This window comes from Kogia breviceps, chromosome 6, assembly GCF_026419965.1.
Source record: "Kogia breviceps isolate mKogBre1 chromosome 6, mKogBre1 haplotype 1, whole genome shotgun sequence".
NCBI lineage: Eukaryota > Metazoa > Chordata > Mammalia > Artiodactyla > Physeteridae > Kogia > Kogia breviceps.
The window spans coordinates 81,886,541-81,901,492 of record NC_081315.1 but is presented as its reverse complement, the minus strand read 5'-3'; the positions used below and the strand labels follow the sequence as shown (position 1 = coordinate 81,901,492).

At 34.6% G+C, this 14,952-nt stretch overlaps 1 protein-coding gene across 6 annotated transcripts in view; it reads left to right on the top strand.

The window, feature by feature from the left end:
* Positions 1-14,952, top strand: part of SLC30A9 (solute carrier family 30 member 9) — a 75,658-nt gene that overhangs the window by 46,483 nt on the left and 14,223 nt on the right. For all 6 annotated transcript variants that reach the window (XM_059065844.2, XM_067036150.1, XM_067036152.1 and 3 more), the window contains 6 exons: positions 4,659-4,714; positions 7,058-7,193; positions 8,851-8,890; positions 10,047-10,118; positions 10,712-10,819; positions 13,538-13,703. In XM_059065844.2, the coding sequence (XP_058921827.1) occupies positions 4,659-4,714; positions 7,058-7,193; positions 8,851-8,890; positions 10,047-10,118; positions 10,712-10,819; positions 13,538-13,703 (578 nt within the window). The remainder of the gene's footprint in view (positions 1-4,658; positions 4,715-7,057; positions 7,194-8,850; positions 8,891-10,046; positions 10,119-10,711; positions 10,820-13,537; positions 13,704-14,952) is intronic.

Sequence of the window (14,952 nt, the reverse complement as noted above, 5' to 3'; positions counted from 1 at the left end):
CCAACACAGCCAAAAATAAGTAAATAAATAAATTTATTTTTTTAAAAAATCAATTGCATTTCTACTATCAGGAAACAAATGGAGAGTGAAATTTTAAATAAATTCCATTTATGATATTAAATACTTAGGAGTAAATTTAACAAAAAATGTGTAAGACTTTAACACTGAAATATTAAAATGTAACTATGGGAAATTAAAGATGACCTAAGGAAGTGGAGAGAGATACCATGATCATGGATTTGATAACTGCGTTAATATGTCAAATTTCCCTATATTAATCTATAGATTTCATATAATCCAGCAGATTCTTTTGTAGAAATTGACAAACTGATTAAATTCTAAAATTTATATGGGGGGACTTTCCTGGCGGTCCAGTGGTTAAGACTCCACTCTTCCACTGCAGAGGGTATGGGTTTGATCCCTGGTTGGGGAACTAAAATCCCACATGCCACATGGCGTGGCCAAAAAAATAATAATAATAATAAAATAAAATTTATATGGAAATATAAAGAACCTGGAATATTCAAAGCAATCTAAAAAAAATGAAAGAAATTTGGAGGACTTTAAGACTTATTTCAGAGCACAGTAATTAAGACAGTGCGGTATTGGCACAAGGACTGACAGACCAGTGGAACAGAATTAGAGAGTCCAGCAACAGACCCTCAGTTACATAGTCAGTTGATTTTTGACCAAGGCACCAAAGCAATTCAGTGAAGAAAAGAAACTCTTCAGCAAACCGTATGGGAAAGATTGGATATCCATATGGATAAAAAAACAAAGGACCTTGATTCCCACTCATGCCGTGTACAAATTTAAGGTGGGTCATAGACCCAAACGTACAAGCTAAAACTATGAAAATACTAGAAAGAAACCTAGGAGAATATCTTCTAAGCCTTTGGGTAGGCAGAGATTTCTTAAACAGAACACAGAAACAAAACCATAAAATAAATTTACAAATTAAACTTCATCAAAATTAAATACTCTTGCTTATTAAAGGACACTTTTTTTTGGTTGCATTGGGGCTTTGTTGCTGCACATGGGCTTTCTCCAGTTGCAGCGATCAGGGACTACTCTTCATAGCGGTGCACAGGCTTCTCATTGCAGTGGCTTCTCATTGCGGAGCACAGGCTCTAGGTGTGCAGGCTTCAGTAGTTGCAGCATGCGGGCTCAGTTGTTGCGGCACGCAGGCCCTAGAGCGCGTGGGCTTCAGTAGTTGCAGTGCATGGGCCCAGTAGTTGTGGCACATGGGCTTAGTTGCTCCGCGGCATGTGGGATCTTCCCAGACCAGGGATTGAACCTGTGTCCCCTGCATTGGCAGGTAGACTCCTATTTATTTATTTAATTAGTTTATTTATGGCTGTGTTGGGTCTTTGTTGCTGCATGCGGTCTTTCTTTAGTTGTGGCGAGCGGGTGCTACTCTTCGTCGTCGTGCTGGGGCTTCTCATTGCACTGGCTTCTCTTGTTGTGGAGCACGGGCTCTAAGCACGTGGGCTTCAGTAGTTGTGGCACCCGGGTTCAGTAGTTGTGGCTTGCAGGCTCTAGAGCGCAGGCTCTAGTAGTTGTGGCGCATGGGCTTAGTTGCTCCGCGGCATGTGGGATCTTCTCAGACCAGGGCTAGAACCTGTGTCCCCTGCATTGGCAGATGGATTCTTAACCACTGCGCCACCAGGGAAGTCCCTGAAGAATACTTTTAAGGCAATAAATAAGCAAGCTGCTCATAGGGAGAAAATATTCACAAAGCATATAATCTGACAAAGGACTGGTATCCAGGATAAATAAAGAACTTGTATAACTCATTATTAGAAAGACAGTCCAATTTTTTTAAGAAGCTGAAGACTTAGAAAGGTACTTCACAATGATATCTGAATGTGGTTGATGGACACACAAAAAGGTGCTCAACACTGTTAATCATCAGGAAGTGTATATTGTAACCCCAACAAGACATCTCTATACATCCACTATTATGGCTAAAATTTAAGAGCCTAACAATCAAATATTGGTGAAGATGTAAAGCACCCAGACTTTTTAGACACTGCTGTTGGAGTATAAAATGTTAGAGCCACTCTTAAATTTGTCAGTTTCTTGTAAACATATGCCTACTGTTTGACTTAGCAATTCCACTCCTAAGTATTTACCCAAGAGTAATGGGAACAAATGTCCAGAAAGACTTGTATAAGAATGTTTCTAGCACCATAAAGGTGCTATAATGGGCAAAAAACTGGAATCAACCCAAATGTCCATCAACAGTGGGATAAACAAGTTGTTGTATAGTCATACAATAGAATATTATCTAGAAATAAAAAGAAATACTTATCCGTAAGTAGCATATATGCATCTCTAACAGTATGTTGAATAAAAGAAGGCAAATGCAAAAGAGTAGTTACTGTGTGATTCCATTTATATTAAGTTCTAGAATAGAACTTTGGCTTTAATCTTTGGGAGAGAACAGGATTAGTGATAGTCTATGATATCTTATTTTTATAAGAAGAACTAATAAATAATGGCCCATATTCAACTTATGGAACATTGGATATCTCACACTTCATTGCACAGCCAACCTGAATATTAAGTAGTTTAAAAATAATTGAACACTCATTGACTATTATGTAAACATTATAAACACAGATACATATATATATAGTGTGAATTGATAATGAATATTTCAGTTTTAATATACAGATTTTAAAATTATATGTTCTTAATTTACTCTCATTCTCTTAGTTTAATTCACTGAAAAGCCATCATCTGTGTTTTAGGTAGTTTTGACTCTTTTTTCCTTTGGAATCCAGTAGAAAAAAATTTGTAATATTCTGTGTATTTAGGATTGGATTTCTGATATGAAAACTTAAAAGTCAGTATATATTTGTTTTAGTCTTTTTTTTTTTTCTGTCCGCGCCGCAAGGCATGTATCGTAGTTCTCTGACCAGGGATCGAACCCGTGCCCCCTGCATTGGAAGTGTGGAGTCTTAACCCCTGGAACCGCCAGGGAAGTCCCTGAATGGACTAGCCATTTGCAAGGTGGTATAATCCCCATGTATTTTACAAGAGGGAATGTTTCTATAAATGCCTGGTAACCTACAGAGAAACTTCATCCATGAAGAATTTGGTAATCTTGAAGCCTTACCTATTTGATTATTTGATACAATACTGAAAAAAATGCAAAAACCCCAGCTTAGTCAAAAAAATCGCATAGGGTATTCACTCAGGCTTTGTATTTTTATTAAATAAATAATTCTAATAAGGTAATCTTTTTCAGATTTCTAAATTTACATCAAATTAAGAGCAAGGAGGCCTTCCCTGGTGGCGCAGTGGTTGAGAGTCCGCCTGCCAATGCAGGGGACACGGGTTCGTGCCCTGGTCCGGGAAGATCCCACATGCCGCGGAGCGGCTGGGCCCGTGAGCCATGGCCACTGAGCCTGCGCGTCGGGAGCCTGTGCTCCGCAACGGGAGAGGCCACAACAGTGAGAGGCCCGCATACTGCAAAAAACAAAAACAAAAACAAAAACAAAAGAGCAAGGATACTAAGTGCAAGCATAATATTGAGCGGTACCAGTGGATAACTTTTTAACAAAAGATACAATCAAAACAATAAACAAATAAAAGGAAGAAAAGATGAAAGCAAAGGAGGAAGGGAGGAGAGAAGGGTGATGAAGACCAGGATTAAAGACTTGCATTTTTGTTATATTTACTTTAGACATTTTTTCCCCTAGAGAAATAAAATTTTAGTTATAACTAGTCTGCCATCTTTATTTCTTCCTTCACACCCCAGATAGTCACTGCTATATGTACATTGATGTGTATACTTCATGTGCATGGTTTTGCAGTTTTACTAGAAATGTAAATGTATCATGTTCATATACAGTTTGTACTCACTTTTACTGTCTTTGGGACTTCCCTGGCTGTCCAGTGGTTGAGACTTTGCCTTCCAATGCAGGTGGTACAGGTTCAGTCCCTGGTCGGGAAACTAAGATCCCACATGCCTTGCAGCCAAAAAACCAAAACATAAAACAGAAGCAATATCATAACATATTCAATAAAGACTTAAAAAAAATGGTCCACATCAAAACAAAACAAAACAAAAAACTTCTACTGTCTTTTATTTGTTCAGCTATACAAGTTATTCTTCCTGTAAAAAATCAGATATTACAGACCACCCTAAACCTACTTCTCTCCTCAGAGGTATAGAGTTAAATGTGAGCTCTTTCAGACCTTTCCCTGTGCTTTACATTACATGTCATTTACAAAAACTACAAAACATAAGTTCTTTTGTATTGTACGTACCGTTCCTAAACTTGATTTTTTTCCCATCCACTGAATGGTATGTCTAGGAGCTTTCACCATGTCAATACAGAGAGCTCTATCCCCTTTTACACTGTTGTAGAAATAATTTATGGTTTCGTTATACCATGATTTATTTTGCCACTCCCCATTGAAGGAGTTTTAGGTTGCTTTCACATTTTACATCATTATTCAGTGTTGTTTTGAACCCCTTTCGGTTCATCTTTATTTCTCTATGGTAAGTACTGGAAACAAGAATTGCTGGGCTATTGGACATACACATGTTAAGTACTTCTTTGTCATTGTCTGGTTGTGCCCTCCAGACTGGCTTATTATGTTCCCTATCTTGCTAATGATTATTTACCTTCTTTTCTCCATAGGCCTTACTAGCATTGGGCATCAGTAAGTCTGTTCAAACACCAGATCCTACTCATCCGTAAGGACGTTGTCTTTATTTTGTTTTCATTTGTTTTGGCAGCAAGTAGTTGAATTATAGAAATCTCTTGCAGTTTATAGACCTGCAGTTTTGTGTTAAAGATTTGGTCATTTCATCTGCTGTTGTATCTAAAATGTAGGACCCAACCTCTGTGTCAAAGTAAATTCAAGATACAATTTGAAAATGAGGTTCAAATTATTTTTATGCTTTGTAACATAGCAAAGAGATCCTGTCCTCTTTGTATTTGATAGTTAATAACAAAGCACGTGTTTTGATCTTAGTTCTGTTTTATTTGGTCAAAGGAGATATATATATATTTCACATTTGGACTAATAGGCCACTCAATCTAAAATTTTAGTGATAATTTCTATTAAATTCATGCTTATTATATTTTAATCCCCCTGTTGTGATTTGGAAATAGGATTCTATTAATATTTCAAAATCACTTATTTGTAAAATGAGTATGCTCTTTAGGATATATTTTTTTGAATTATATTAGTTGTTTGATACAAAGACTTTTTTCTGTTGCTTCTACTAACATAACCAGGTAGAATTTTTGAATTCCACATGTATTATTTTTTTTTAACAAGCTTCAGTAGTAGAATTTGAGCAGTCGAATTTGCCTTAAGGCAAAAATAATAATAATACATGTGGAATAATATATGTTCCTTTATTTCCATAATAATAATACATGTTCCTTTATTTCCATAAAGGAACCTGCCTCTGTACTTTATATAAATGCCTTTCTTTACTTGAAAGCCAGGCACTCCTGTTTTCTTGTAAATAATAGCATATTATTGAATATCCTATAACTATCAGTAAGCTCGTACAAAGAACAGCTAGCTTTCTAGTCTGCTAATTATACATGATTATAGTATTTTACTATGTCAAGAAAAAATTTTTTTCCTGACCAGTTTTATATACCCAAAATTTAAAAACAGGGTAAAATTTAAAAGTTTTAGGTTGTAAAGATTTCTTAAGATATTTTCAACAATCTACTTTTGTGCTGCCCAGTAGAATTTTCTACAATAATAGAAATATTTATATCTATTCATTGTGATAGTCACTAGCTGCATGTGGCTGTTGAGCACTTGAAATGTGGCTAGTGCGACTAAAGAACTGTATTAAAATTTTATCTAGTTTTAATTAATTTAAATTTAAATAGTCTTATGTAGCTAGTGACTTAAATTGGACAGTGCAGATCTACATAGTTAAAAATTTTAATAAGAATCTCCAAATTCCTTGAAAACACATAAAATGAAAGTAATGCCATTTAATTTAGATCTTAATTTACCTTACCTTAAATAAATAAATAAATATATCTCCTTTTTTACTTTGGGGGGGAAACTTCAGAAGAATATAAATTGTTCTAAATCAAGCTGATAGAACACCATCACATCTATAAAGTGATAATTTCCTCTGACAAGATAACATATTTGCAAAAAGAATTCAAAAAGCAATTTTAATTCAGAACTCTTGTTTAAATTTGCATCTGCTAGAAGGGTGCCATAGTTTGGGTTTGGGAATAAATTTTCCAGAAAATATTTTTATTAATGAATGATTATTTTCCTCTTTTAGTATCCCATATTTTTAAATTTCTTATTACTCAGTATTTTATTGGTACATACAGTAATACAGAATAATGCACACATTGACCAAAAGACTTTAAAAAAACCCTGAGATTTAACAAAAAAAAATTACCATAAAAACACCCAGAAAACTGAAGCTCTTAGTCTTTTAATGATAGTAATTAGTGGCACTTCCCTGGCGGTCCAGTGGTTAAGACTCTGCACTTCCACTGCAGGGGGTGATCCCTGGTCTGGGAACTAAGGTCCCACATGCTGCTTGGTGCAGCCAAAAAAAAAAAAAGGTAGTAGTTACTGTGTGTTACACTATACAGAACCAGCAAAAAGTATCTAGCATCAAATTATAAGTAATATAAATTGTAGGAAATATAAATTATAGAAGACAAATATTCAATTAGAAGCTACATTACAAGGAAATATAAATGTTACCATCTTCATTAAACATCTGAATACATTTAAAAAATAAATGTTACCTGCATTTGTGTTACATAAGAGTAAAGTTGCTCTAGTAAATCAAAGCAAATTATATGAAAGAGGGATTAGAAAATACCTGAATTAAATCATATTCACTCTCTTTTTATATAGTTTCAAAGATCTTACAGTGTTTTCCACTTTATATATATTGATTTTCTGATTAGAGTTTGCACTTAACGTTTTACTTAAATATAAAATCATAACATCATGATGTTATAAGAAGTTTTTTTTTTCATTGACATTTGTATTTCTTGTAAACTATATTATCTTTTTTATTTTTCAGGTATGGATTTTCAAATATGCGCTATATTGCTTCACTAATTAGTGGTGTTGGTATTTTCATGATGGGTGCAGGATTATCTTGGTACCATGGAGTCATGGGATTGCTTAATCCTCAACCAATAGAATCTCTTCTATGGGTAATCTTCTCCCTTCCTCCCCCCTCAGTTTTGAAGTAATATGAAATAGTGATTAAATATAGTAGAATGCCTTTGTCATATTGATGTTAAAGAATGGGACTAAATATACCTTCTTGACTGTAATATAGGGTTATGTATCTGTAGTTGTGATTTTTAGAATGTGACTGGACATGACCTCTAAATCCATATGATTCAGTGATGTTGAGTAAGAGTATCTCTGTAGGCACAGTTGTTAAACACTTCGTTCGTCCTTGGTTAAAATTTTGGGCAATTCTGTTAATTTCTGCTGTTACTTTTGAAAAGCAAGAAGACCTCTATTCACTTTTAGTCCCAAGAATAAATGTCCTATCAGTAGTTAAAATAACTATTCCTTTGTAACAGTCATATGTTAGAATTTTATTTAAAGTTAAACCTCCTTTCCTTCATTCTGGTAGGAAGCCTACATTGAGAGAATGGGAGTGTGGTTCCCTTCTGTATTTTTTCACTTAAGGGTTTCTCCTCTTCTCTACTACTCCATAGGTTGCCTCTGGCAGCACTGAAGGTAGAGATAGGGGACAGAAAGGTACTACTTTACTGGCACCAACGTCATCTTGCACTGTTTTCCACTGGCCTTTGTAGATACTTAAAGCTGTCTTCTTTTCCTCTCATGGGAACTTCTTGGAGATTACTCTGTTTGGCAGCTCTGATTTTAGCTCCCTTGACAAGTGCAAATTGGGCATGTGGCACCCCCGTCAGCTTCTGTTTCTCACAGTGTAGTTCCAGACTATTTTTGCTGATGTTGCCAGTAAGATTCAGCAGAAAGAGCCTAGAATTGAGTTAGGAAAACCTGTATTCTAGTTCTTATTCTGATACCATTTTTGTTTACTCAAGCAAGCCACACAGCCTTGGAAATCTCAGTTTCCATAACAGAATTAGAAGAGTGTTGGACTGGGTTCAAAATTTTTAAACCTCTGTTTTAGGGATGCCTAGGGTTCTGAAAAGGTAATATTGAAAATTCTATAGATGTTTGATTTGAATTTCACTTAAAATTTTTAAAAATTTGTGTTAATTCTTTCTATATATCTTGGATTAAACCTATTCTTGGTATCTTTATCTAATTCAAGAGTGTCTGGGATTGTAAGTAAAGTGGTGTTATCTTCCTCCCCCAAATTGTTTACCTTTTATAACTGCTTATCTTTCTGAATGAGGACTGAGGAAGGATTCTCTTGGTGCTGGGGAAACAAACAAAATCGAAAGTTACTGGGTATGGTTGTGTATCTTACTGAATCTGGTATCCACAACCCTAGATTTCAAATACTTGTGTTCATTTTGAAGTTCAAATTTTTTTTTTTTTTTTTTTTTTACTAATTAAGTAATTCTTTTATATCATGAATTTAACTTTAGTCATGGTATAACATTCTACGCTGTTGGGGTGCGTGTATGTATTACTTTTTCAAGTATTAAAAAATGAGATGGCCATCAAATTTTTAACTTTTAATTGTTTCTTCTTATGAAGATACCATCTATCTCATTGTCCTCATTAGAGCTGTTTCCCATCAAAATTCTTATCTGGCTAGGATTTGAATTTATGTTTCCATCTTAAACATTAAGTTTATGCATGAACTGTTATAATTCTTTAGTGAGACACCAACTTATGCTTTATTTTTATATTTCCTAGGCATATTGTATTTTAGCAGGATCATTAGTATCTGAAGGAGGTATGTATTGTCACAGAATCTTTTTATTCTTAATTTAGTAATATATATTCAGCAGTCTATTTTTATAGATTGCTAAGTTCTCTTGATTAAAGAAAGCTGTGGAAATAGGAATATAAGTTTTATCTTCTTTGAGGGAAGAAATTCTTTATATAATGTACTATGGTTGTTCCTATAAGATGGGGAAAGTTTGAAAAAGCTTTTTATTTTGTTCTTGAATATCATATCATTTGAAATGGCGTATAAAAACATAACTTTATACTGAGGTTTTTCTTTTTTTGGAAAGTAAAAAACATTTTTATTTTTTTATACAGCAGGTTCTTACTAGTTATCTATTTTATACATATTAGTGTATATATGTCAATCCCAATCTCCCAATTCATCACACCACCACCCCACCCCCTGCTTCCCTGTTTTGGTGTCCATATGTTTGTTCTCTACATCTGTCTCTCTCTGTTTCTGCCTTGCAAACCTGTTCATCTGTACCGTTTTTCTAGATTCCACATGTATGCGTTAATAAACGATATTTTTCTGTTTCTGACTTAACTTCACTCTGTATGACAATCTCTAAGTCCATGGAGTATAAAAACGTAACTAACTATATACTGAGTTTTTAAAAAATCAGGTTTTAGTAACTTTTATCAGGGAGGACTGTCTTTTTGCAGTACAAATATTTTAATGTTTCTGAAAGTTTCAGCCATAGCAGTATTATGACAGAGAAGTGCTAATATCATGTACGAAACTGCCTAATTCACTGCTGTACTCATAGTATGTTTAATTCTAAAACATTGTCATTTTTTGTGCATCATCCTTTCATTTGGCAGTCTTATAAAATGGCGATAGCACCACCTGCCTCAAAAGGTTGGGAGGATCAAAGTGATTATGCTAGTGTGCTGCCTGCCAGCTAATAGCTGTCTAATAAATTAAGGCTGTTGTGGCATAAGGATACTTAAATTATTGTGGTTTAGAAATATGGGATTCATTATATCATAATGATTAGTTGGGGTCTTGATAATGACTGGTTTAATATAGAACTTTTCCTTCTTGACAGCCCTTAGCATTAAAGTGTTTTGCCTATTTATTTATCTTTTGAGATGCCATCTTTAAAGTTTGGAGGCATGAAGTTTCTTCCTTGCTGATATGAATGCTTTTCTTTCAGCAACACTTCTTGTTGCTGTAAATGAGCTTCGTAGGAGTGCTCGGGCCAAAGGAATGTCACTTTACAAGTATGGTATGTATTCTAGAAACCTAGGTGTGTTATTTCATCTTCTTTATTTCCTTAAAATTGCCTACTGCTGTTATTGCTTTGTTCTATATAGATGTGTACAAAATACATCTCAGTGTCTTCTCTATGTGGCTCTTACTTATATATCAGCTCTTTTTAAAAGAGAAATGTAGTATAACTTGAACAGCAGTACTTTATATTTGGATTTAACTTATGTGAACTATAGTATTTCTGTGTATGTTTATATAACTTGAGAAAGTAATTTGACTTTAAATATAAGTTATTGTTAACATTTAAACCAAGAAATTATATTTACATTGAACAGGGTTTTAAAAATCAGGATCTCATACATTTTTTTAATCTTAATTTTTTTTTTTTTTTTGGCTGCACTGCACGGCTTGAGGCATCTCAGTTCCCTGACTGGGGAATGAACCCTAGTCACAGCAGTGAAAGCCTGTACTCCTAACCACTAGGCCACTAGGGAACTCCTTCTTAATTTTAATTAAATTAAATTAATGGATACTTATTAAAATGTTATCTGATAGTATCAAATTAAGATTTCAAAAGTTTCTTTTCTTGTCTCTACCCCAATGACTAAGTAATGGAAAGTCGTGATCCTAGTACAAATGTTATATTATTGGAGGATACTGCAGCAGTGTTGGGAGTGACAATAGCAGCCACTTGTATGGGCCTTACTTCTATAACAGGTAAATATTTCTCAAATTACAGGTGCTTTATTTGTGCTACTAAAATAATTCTCTAATATGTGGGAATTTTCCTTTATATCATTGAATAATTTTAAACCAATAGATTGTTAAATGTGAATTTCATACTAACCATTTGTTTGTATAAGACAAATAAGATGGTAAAAGTGTTCAGATTTTTGAATTAGAAATTTCTCTTAGTTAGAAATAAAGAAGGCTGCTAATAGAGCATTTCTGTAATGCTCTAAGCCTTTCTAGCTGTGACTTAATAAGTTACACAACTACGCAGAGCTTTAAATTCTTTACCTATAAAGATATTAATAATATTTGTCCTAGTGACCTTACAGGTTTAAGATAATATATGAGAGAGAACTTTTTTTTTTTTTTTTTTTTTGTGGTACGCGGGCCTCTCACTGTTGTGGCCTCTCCCGTTGCGGGGCACAGGCTCCAGACGCGCAGGCTCAGTGGCCATGGCTCACGGGCCCAGCCGCTCCGCGGCATGTGGGATCTTCCTGGACCGGGGCACGAACCCGTATCCCCTGCATCGGCAGGCGGATTCTCAACCACTGCGCCACCAGAGAAGCCCTGAGAGAGAACTTTAATAAACTCTAAAGCTCAAAATAAATATACATTGTAGCTCTTGTCCGTTTGTCTTTTTCTACTATTAGTACCAATAATAACTGCTGTTGCTTTCCTGTTTCCTTGATTCTTTAGTTGCTTCCATCCTCATTTTGGTAGCTCGATAAATGTTTTGAAGGCCAATACAGCACAGGCAGATAAGAAGACAAAAACCATTTTATTTTTATTTTCTAAAACAAAGGAACCATTTAGTATGAAAAGACTCAATTTCTGAGGTTGGAATTCTCTTGAAATGGTACTACCATTCTTACCTGTTTGTCCTAGTGTATTTTAAATAATTTTAGGTGATGAGCTTTCACAGTTCTGCACTATTTCTTAAAATAGCCTGAAATATGAATAGGTCTTTCTTTTTTTTTTTTTTTTGCGTGGTACGCGGGCCTCACTGTTGTGGCCTCTCCTGTTGTGGAGCACAGGCTCCAGACACACAGGCTCAGCAGCCATGGCTCACGGGCCCAGCCGCTCCACTGCGTGTGGGATCCTCCTGGATGGGGGCACGAACCCACGTCCCCCGCATCGGCAGGCGGACTCTCAACCACTGTGCCACCAGGGAAGCCCAGTCTTTCTCATTTTGAATGTATATTTTAAGACTAAACCAGCATTCTCTGATATTCACTGTGATCCAAAATATTTCTAATTGTTTTGATCATTTTTCTGGTTGACCTTACCATTTTAGACATTATTTTAGACCTAAATTATTACTTAGCAAAATTTTAAGCTTAAGGAAAGTGTGACTTGATAGGTAAGTTGACTTTTAATAGATTCTTTTTTTTACACAGTATTATAAGCCAGTCAAATCAAGCTTATAAAAAGTTTTGTTTCAAGAAAGTTTCACATTAATTTTTATTTAATTATTTAAATTGTCATTTAAATTAAATAACATGCCAAGAAATAAATAAAATATTTTCCAGGTAATAATTCTGTGATTTCTGTAGGATTATTAATAGATGTATATTTTAAAATAAAAATAATTAATTAAATTTGGATTTCTAAAGAGCAATATTTGATTTTGAACTCTAATTACAAACTTGCTAGTGGATTATGTTTTACAAGTGGATATATTTTTACACTTTAGTAATACAAAATAAGTCATTCAGTTTTTAGTATTATATTTTGACTAAATGTTAATGAAACTAATGTAAATTGAGATTTTTTTAGTAAAACAAATGTATATTTTATCAAGCATTAAGAGAGTTAAATTTAATATTGACATTTGATCTTTGGAATAAAAAGACTTTCATTATAAAATCCTTGTGTGTAAAATTTATTATAAAGATTTAAAGTATAATATTTATTTATGTCTATTATATAAATATTAACCTATGCATTCATAGATAATAAATCAACTCATCTCATTGGTTCTGGAAGAGAATAAAGCCCTAATAACCTAAGGCAAACTTTAGAATCAGAATCATCTGGCAGGATTGGGAAGGCACAGAATGCTAGACCCACCCCCAACCCCCAGATTTCTGATGTAGAATGTCTTGAGCAAGGCCAGGAGAATTTGCATTACTACCATGTTCTTGAGTGATGCTGACGCTGCTGGTCAAAGGACTACACTTTGAGAACCACTGCTCTGAGGTAGCCATTAGAGGCAAGGAATTAACTTGCTTTTTTTAAAAAAAAAAAATCTAGAATGGTACTAGCTGGGTATCATTCTTGGTTGAATGAGATAAGAGTGCCTCATATAATTTTTTGTATGGCTTAGTTCTTTCACAGAATCTTTGTAAGAATAAGACAGAAAAATGGTTATTTCTTTTAGCTTTTGATTTTACAATTATTTTGTCAACTTGGGATAGGAAAAGTGCTACTGATACATCAAAAAGAAATGGACTCTTTATTATATTATTAGTATGTCTCTAATTTGAAAATGCTCTGAACCCTCACCCATGTGACCAGGTGCAAGAAACAGATCATAAGTAATTAAACTGCATAGGATAGTAAAACTGTTAGGAGAAAGTCATTAAAGGAATTAGAAATGAATTTCCAGTCCCTTGATTTACTGAGTCTGGTTCTTTGCTCACTAAAGCTCATTGAAATAATAGAAAATGTTAATTTACTGACTTCTTTTGTGCTTTTACTTAGGCAATCCACTGTATGACAGCCTAGGTTCTTTGGGTGTGGGCACCTTATTAGGTGTGGTCTCAGCATTCCTCATCTACACTAACACAGAAGCACTCTTAGGGCGATCCATCCAGCCAGAACAAGTACAACGGCTTACTGAACTCCTGGAGAACGACCCATCAGTAAGGTCAGCTTATTCCAGTGATGCTGTTAAGGTTTACAAAAACATATTAAGAAATAGAAATGCTTGTTTTGTAAATACTTCCAGAAGAGGTTTTGAATTCCTGGCCTTTAGAACTTTTTGATCTTATTACTTTGCAGCATTGCAACCTTACAAGAAAGCAAGTGAAAGCATATAAGAAACTCCCTAAGTTTCCTTTTAAATTCTGTATGTCTTTAATTTTTAGAATAAGGAACAGTTAGATGATGTAATGGGAACAGAAGTTTGCAAAGTATTTGCCTCTTTAATGTGGAACCACTTATATGAAACCTTCATATTTATATTTACCTTATATTTGTATTATAATTATAAATTGAATATATTAAACTTAAGATTTTTATTCATGGGGATATGATTACCAAATTGAATATAATTTATACTTTTTTTGAAAATAGACTTCTTGTTTTAGATTATATTAAATGTTTTTTCCATAAAATCTTTATCTTTAAATGATATAAAAATAAAGAATTGAAGAGTTAGGAGGTAATCAGAAGAGATGCAGAGTTCTAATAGGACTTCTTAGTGAACTTCTGCAGCAGTGTAGTTTCAGAATGAAGGGGAAGGATCAGTCCTTTAAAATCCTGCTTTTGGGGACTTCCCTGGCAGTCCAGTGGTTAAGACTTCACCCTGGTTGGGGAGCTAAAATCCCACATGCCTCGCAGCCAAAAAAACAAAACATAAAACAGAGCAGTATTGTAACAAATTCAATAAAGACTTTAAAAATGGTCCACGTCCAAAAAAAAAAAAAAAAAATCCTGATTTTCTACTATTTACCTACATATGCATATATTAAACTTTAAAATAAGAAGGTATTTTTCTTAATTAAAATCTTTAAGTTAAATCTCTTAAGAATGACCTCTAGGACTTCCCTGGTGGCACAGTGGTTAAGAATCCACCTGCCAATGCAGGGGACACGGGTTCGAGCCCTGGTCCGGGAAGATCCCACATGCCGTGGAGCAGCTAAGACCGTGAGCCACAACTACTGAGCCCACGTGCCACAACTACTGAAGCCCATGCGCCTAGAGCCCGTGCTCTGCAACAAGAGAAGCCACTGCAATGGGAAGCACATGCACTGCAATGAAGAGTAGCCCCTGCTCACAACTAGAGAAAGTCCGTGTTCAGCAAGGAAGACCCAACACAGCCAAAAATAAATAAATAAATAAATTAGTTAATTTTAAAAAAAAAGAATGACCTCTATATCTTCATCAGTAGAACA